The sequence below is a fragment of the Triticum dicoccoides genome, chromosome 6B (genome assembly GCF_002162155.2).
Source record: "Triticum dicoccoides isolate Atlit2015 ecotype Zavitan chromosome 6B, WEW_v2.0, whole genome shotgun sequence".
NCBI lineage: Eukaryota > Viridiplantae > Streptophyta > Magnoliopsida > Poales > Poaceae > Triticum > Triticum dicoccoides.
The window spans coordinates 277,140,255-277,147,313 of NC_041391.1; the positions used below are offsets into that span (position 1 = coordinate 277,140,255).

Sequence of the window (7,059 nt, forward strand, 5' to 3'; positions counted from 1 at the left end):
CCTTGCCGGAGCACGGCCAGATCCGGCAGCAGCTCCTCGTTTGAAAATGACCAAGTCGACTGAGACACCTTCACGGCAGAGTCAAACGAGGAGCACGCAATCCGGGTTGCCATCGACCGGCCGTGGGTGGGTAGGGGTAGCTCCTCCTCTTCGTCCTCTGCGCATTCCCCGGTCGCCCGATGGATCCAACCCCGCCTAGCCCGTGGTCGCGGCTCCCCAAGTCAGAGGCACAGGCAGCCCGTCGCGCGAGGCAGATGGCGTAGCCTGTATCTAGCCGGTTCGACTGTGGGTCGTGTAGCGTGTCGGTTGCCCTGCCTTACGACTCGGAGGAGGAGCTCCTTTGTGGCATCATCTGCCAGTCATTGACCACAGCAGAGATGGACGCCCATCGTCGCCTCCATGAAAATGCCAAGACATTGCGGCTCAGGCTCGAGGAGTCCGGGCAGTTCACGAAGGAGCAGGCCCACACCTCTCAGCGTCTGGCCAGGCTCTCCTCCTTGTCATACTCCTCGTATGACGGCAGCACCACCATCAATGACGACGCCCCTCCGACGGCTTACGCATACGTCGAGGACTACTACCATTGCTCTGAAGACACAAAGGGGATGGGTCCGATGAGGAAGTGGTGCTCTGACACCTTTCTAATCGTATTTGTTGTAGATCATAGCTAATTTATCGAACTATCTAATCTTTTGTGAACTTGTAAGGAACTTGCTATGTTTGATGCTACCATATTTAGCTACGATGCTATCATATGTGTTAAAATAGCTACGTCGTGTTGTCTACATTGCATGGGATTGCACACTTTTGCGGGTTTGGATATGAGGGGAGGGGGTGGTTGCGGATGCAGATAAATGAGGATAGATATGGTCGAGGACTTTTACGTGACCACTCTTAGTGGACAGATCTGACCCTCTAAACTGTGAGTTACTCCTAGCTAACGTTTTTCAAGCTCTTGCAACTTCAAAACATCTCACACAAAGAATTCAGAAAAAACTAGCCCCGAATCGAGAGGGGAATCGAGCTAGGGTTCTTGTTGAAAGAGGAAAGTGTCGCGAACCACTCCAGTGGCGGCTAGGGTTTACAGTTAAGATTAATTAACATAGTAATTAAGAGATTAATCCCCGCTTGTAATGACGGTTGCTTTCTGCAATCCTTGCGTCGGTTCGGACGGAACCGACGCCCCCTTGTAATGCCTGTTCCAGTGCTATATATAGCACTTCATCTAATGCAAAGAGGATAGTTTGATCTCAAACACGTTACAACCCGATTACGAGGGACTCCTCTATAGCTATATAAAGGGGGGAAAGTTACTGAATGTAAAAGTAAGAATGACAACGAGACATGCTCGATTACAGTTAAGGAGCCAGCTGCGCAGTTGAATCTCAGACGCTACATGAAGATTAGACAACTGCCCTTGATCAACTTAAGGAGCTGTCGTACTACTTCGCGTCTTCTCTGTATCCGGCCGATGCCGATCCAATGGTTGAAATACAGTTAACTAAAGAACAATGACAGAAGAGAGACTAGCACATTTTTTTCTAACTGACTACTATACTACTGGTGAAGGTAACTGACTACTATACTACTGGTGAAGGGGAGCCATGGCGCAGCAGTACAGTCGTTGCCTTATGACCATGAGGTCACGGGTCTTGCATAAATGTAGGGAAACGCTGCGTACTCGGACCATTTCCCAAACCATGCACAAGCTGCCCTTTTTGCTATACTACTGGTCCGCATGTACTCGGACAAGTGCCTCGCAACAGACAGACAAATAAGGAAATTACCAATACATCGCGATCGCAGCAAATCCAGAGCATCCATGAGAAGTTATGGCCGGCCAATGACGAGAGCTTAAATAATGGAATTGCGTTGGTTGGTTGATATACTACGGGCAGCTTACATTACAAACGGGCAAGCCAGACAAAAAGGTCAGTACGGCACTAATCAATGTGCGAAGGAACATGGTTTCCTAGACTTCACTTGCATGAGCTACTTACTGGTTACGGTTCTAGTACATGGTAGTAAGTCGTAATTCTCGGAGATCAGCGCAAAAGCCGAAAATGAAATCACTTCTCACGGAAATTCAGGCCATGCCGTTCTCATACCCTGAACCGTCTTTGGTTGTAGCGTCTTCAGCCATGTCCACCTCAGCCATCGCAGAATCAACCAGAGCCTGCGATACGGCGAGCAAGTCAATACATCATGTGCATGTAACAACTAGGACAATGGCGTTTCCACGGGCAATTTTGCCGTAAAGAATGGTGAATGTGTTGGGGAAATAACCTTGAGATCCTCTTCTGCGGTCTTGGCCCTGTCATTGTAGTCTTGAAGTTGAAGAAAACTTTTGTACAGCTGCACATAAAAATAACATGCGTGTTAATATCACTTGCTTGACTTGCTTCTCTTCATTAAAGCAGCAGCTAACCAGTGAAGACAAGAAACAAATACCTTTGTGACAGTCAATTGTCGCTCTGAAGAAACTTTCCGCGCAGCAGCCAATTCATCCTCTAGTTTCTGCATTTTTTTAAGAATTGTTTTTAGAGCTTTTCATCACAACTTGACGCAGGCTAATTCAAATAAGAACCAAGGAGAGTAAATTAAAATAAAATACTCTAATATTAGGTAAAAATTAACCTGAGATTTCTTTTGCAAATCTGCAATGTGGTGATCTTTGCTTGTAACTTTATCTCTAATCTGAGAAACCTGCAAAACCAGAGTATTAACATTCCTCTTTCATAACATGAAAATTCAGGACTAGTAAAGTTGAGTCATCTGTCCTCCCATACGGCATCAGTGTGACTGCTATATTTCTACAACGAACAAATAATAATAAAAGGTGTAAAGGCAGACATGAGTAAGCAACTAACATACGTGATAATAATTTCAATATATATACATTAATCTCTTCTTACCGACAGCGCGGGTAGAAATTAGGACATGGATTATAGGCAGGCTGTTAAGCTTCATGCACTAGCCAACGCAACCAAAAGTTCGAACTGATGGAAAGGGCTAGTGCAATCACATATACTGTAACACCCCCTCTCACGTGTGACGGGGAAGACAAGTCAACACGTGTAACCGGAAGAGAGCGACGGCGCGCGAAACTCACGTATGACTCAAGAGGCCTATACGTGGACACAAAGGGGGGCAGCAGCAATTTTTTAGATAAATTGCGAAAGCCAGGACTTGAACTCAAGACCTTGGCTCCAATAGCATGTTAAGCTTCATGCACTAGCCAACACATGGAAAGGGCTAGTGCAATCCACATATACTGTAACACAGGCATCATCAGGCATTACCACTACACCATGGATACATATCAACAACAAAGTGGATGATCATGATGATGCAATGGCCTTTCAGTTGATGTATGGGCAGGCAGCAGCAAAATGAGATTGGTCACTCTTCGTTCAAGAATTGTTTACATATGTTTCATCTTACGCGTTTCGACTTGATCCAGCTGATGTCAATGGGGTAGTGTTGCACACAACAGGCAATGCAAAACTCCGGTCTCATATCACTCTATTAGTTTTTTTTATCACATTTGTATGCAAGTTTCGTACACATGAATATACATTTTTTACTTTTTGTTGTTGTTGCAAACTCATGTTTTGTCAATCTTTTGTTGCCCATCTAGAATCCTCCCAATTCCATGTTTTTTTGTTTTTTCAGTGGATTGAGCATGCGCTTCCTACTAGGCATCGGCTGACAATAATATATGCCATGACCCTGTACTTCATGTCTTTTGGTTGGCAGGCATTCACATTACTCTTTGCAAGGACTAGCATATTCAAAGGTTATATTTTTGTTGGCTGCTAATCTACTCAAGTGTTGTGTCAAATCGATTATATGAAGAAATAAATTCACATTAGCTTACACTGACTATTGAAATGGTCTAAAGTAGCTTCACCGTCCAAATCGAGTAATATAGTGCAGAGCTCTTTAGGAAAATAGATTACCTCGTTTTCAAGGTCCTCATGCATCTGAATGGCCTTGTCCAGCTGATGTTTTGCCTGATACAAATGCACAAAACAGAGATGTTGCAGATTTACCAAAACAAGAAGCAGTCGACAGAAGTTGCAAGAATCACAAAAGATTTTGGACAAAGAACCATTCAAAATAACATAGAACAAGGACAAATGCATTTACATCATTCTGAAGCTCATCACTGGAACTTGATATATCTCTGCTCTCACGACCCTTTGGACGGCTGCAAGAAAAGATAGGAAAGTGAACACTACATCCTGGGAAAGACTTCTCTGCTACCTGATGACTAGGTAAAAGCTCACGCTAAAGATTATGGTTTTGAAGAAGTAGAAACAAACAAATAAAGTCATATTATCAATGTTGAAACTCATATGTGCCATTTCTGAATTTCACACTAGTCACTGAGAAAGTAAAAAAGCATGTCAAATATTTTGCCAATAATCTATTCAGTACCACAGATTCAGATCCATTATTAAATCTTAGTGAAGTAGATAGCTTGGTTTTAATGATTAAAATACCAATATAAATACATTTGTAAAACCTCGTCAGCATAGTCAAGTCCATTACGTTGATTTGTTCTGTGGCATTCTTGGTCATTCTATTACGAAGTTACTTGAACTTGTACCTCCAATGCTATTAGTTAAGTATTAAACCAATTTGCAATCTAGCATGAGCAGAAGTACAAATCAACAATGAAAGATCAGATATGCAACAGCTGGTTGTCATATTCTACTAGTGGTTGGACTAGCAGCATGCATTTTTGGCAAATTAATGCAATTCAACCATTCACCATGAATGAGGTACAGTATCAGCAAGACAATCTATAACTTAATAACTATGACAAAGTAGTACCTGAACCTTTTCCTTGGTGGCTGTTCCTTGTCTTCTTTATCTCTTTCACTATCATAGCCTTTTGAATTTTCCTTGTCTCTGTCGTTATCGGAATCCATACACGTCTCCACTGGACGATCATGGTCTCCTCGATAAAGGTCTCTAGCACGCCTCTCATCTCCTTCATGATCTCGATCCATGGAATAGTCCGTTTCATGATCAAATCCCCCACGTTCATCATATCTGTCTCTATCATGGTCACGAGGTCTATCACTATCCCTGTCATGGTACGGATCTCTATCCCGGTGGCGATCATAACTCCTCTCCCTATCCCTTCGGTCCCAGTATACATCCCTTCCATCTCTTACAGGATCTCGTCGGAAGCCATCACGCCCAAAATCACGGGTGTTGCCTCTTGTACGCACTTCATTTACTCTCACAGCACGATTACCTATTTGCTGTTCCAAATAATAAAATTCAATACAAGAGAAAAGAAATAGTTGCTAAAGTTCCATATAGAACTATACCTTGCCATCCATCTCCAAGATAGCACGCTGAGCAGCCCTATGTTGAGTGTAAGTAACAAACCCATAACACTTGCCCCTGATTCTCTGATCATTTATCACCTGCAATGCACAAATTGATCAGGAAAGGATGGTATCTAATTGCACGTACAATCTCAACCTCCCATTGGTCATATCACAAGGAACCACATCAAGGAAAATCATAGCACTTAACTACAATCGTTCATAGCAAACAAACAAAAAAACATAGCCAATCATGGCCTGCAACTTGTCTAGGGCAGAATTTTGGCCTAGTAAACGACAATCCAGCAGATGAGTGCAGCAGAGATGCATATGCTAAGGTGAATCTGTTATCATACAAGGAATGATCAAATGAAAATGACGATAACTAAACAAAAACTGATCTAACACGTCATGATATGATTTTGACATGTCCAAAGGAGGCCTCCAGAGGCTCAGGTGCATAGATCAATTTTAACTTGTGTCAACTATAAATGAGAGTCGGGACTCGGTCATAAGAAGAGACTTAAAGAAACTAAGGAACAAATGTACCCAAAGATTTTGGTTTGGATAGGAGAGCATGGAAAATAGTGATCTCCAAGTCAAAACCGAAAAGCAGGCCTCTTTTTCTAGTTCCTGTTTTGTTGCGTTTCGTTGCTTACACACATTTAATTATGATGGGATTTACATCAGCAAGTTCACAATTAAAGTTTTCAAATTAGTTATTTTCTTGATTTTGGCCATGTTTACACCTCTATACAGCCATACATCTTCCACTCAAACAATAACAGTATACTTGCAACCTAGATCATAATGTCCTCAAATTCATGCCGATGCATGAGACAGACTTATTTTTTTTTCTATTCTAGGCATTAAATCAAATATCTGAAATGGAAGAATGCAGACATCCAAAACAAATTCAATAGAACACCCTTCTGGGATATGAATACCTCAAAATACGAAACTATGGCCTGAAATGTGATCCATCTTGACACCGAACAAAGCAACAAAGAAGTGACACGACACTAGATCTGCTGCCTCCATCTTCCCAGATCATCTTGAGAGACTTGAAGGAATTAAAGAACGGAATGTACCCAAAGATTTGGGTTTGGATAGGAGAACGTGGAAAATAATGATCCATGAATGTGCCAGAACCATGACCACCAAATCAAATCCAAAAAACAGGCCTCTTCTACTAGTTCCTATTCTTCTTGTTTTTTGTTACTTTATACACAATTATTTAAGACGAGATTTACATAAGCAAGCTCACAGTTGAAGTTTCCAAAGTTTTGTTCATGATTTTGGCCCTGTAATGATTACACATCTACAGTCATACTTTTTTCACTCCGACAAGAACAGTTTACTTGCAACCTAGATCATAATGTCCTCAAATTCATGCCTTGACATCTGAGACACACTTGCAATTTTTTCTACTTCCAATCTTCTAGGCATTAAATCAAAAACCTGAAATGGAAGAATGCAGACATCCAAAACAAATCCAAGCGAACCCCCTTCTAGGATATACTCCCTCCGTCCGATAATATAAGAACGTTTTTCAAGCAGTAAGAACTAAGACCAGATACGTGGTCCATCTTGACACTGAACTACTCAACAAACGAGTGACACGACACTAGATCTGCTACCCCCAATCTTCCCAGATCATCTTTAGTGAGGCAAGTCTTTATCCAGAAGTGCAGCTCTTCCAGAATTGAGT

At 42.1% G+C, this 7,059-nt stretch overlaps 1 protein-coding gene across 2 annotated transcripts in view; it reads right to left on the bottom strand.

Annotated features, from left to right (window-relative positions):
* Nucleotides 1-1,830: 1,830 nt before the first annotated feature.
* The window catches only part of LOC119322536 (U1 small nuclear ribonucleoprotein 70 kDa-like), a 6,054-nt gene continuing 825 nt past the window's right edge, over nucleotides 1,831-7,059 (bottom strand). Inside the window, exons 2-9 of one of the 2 annotated variants that reach the window (XM_037596021.1) lie at nucleotides 5,349-5,447; nucleotides 4,849-5,279; nucleotides 4,153-4,213; nucleotides 3,963-4,016; nucleotides 2,638-2,706; nucleotides 2,452-2,517; nucleotides 2,287-2,355; nucleotides 1,831-2,176 (exon numbers count right to left, since the gene is read on the bottom strand). In XM_037596021.1, the coding sequence (XP_037451918.1) occupies nucleotides 2,087-2,176; nucleotides 2,287-2,355; nucleotides 2,452-2,517; nucleotides 2,638-2,706; nucleotides 3,963-4,016; nucleotides 4,153-4,213; nucleotides 4,849-5,279; nucleotides 5,349-5,447 (939 nt within the window). In that variant the 3' untranslated portion in view covers nucleotides 1,831-2,086. Of the gene's footprint in view, nucleotides 2,177-2,286; nucleotides 2,356-2,451; nucleotides 2,518-2,637; nucleotides 2,707-3,962; nucleotides 4,017-4,152; nucleotides 4,214-4,842; nucleotides 5,280-5,348; nucleotides 5,448-7,059 lie in introns of both variants that reach the window. The other variant, XM_037596020.1, reaches the window with a different exon arrangement.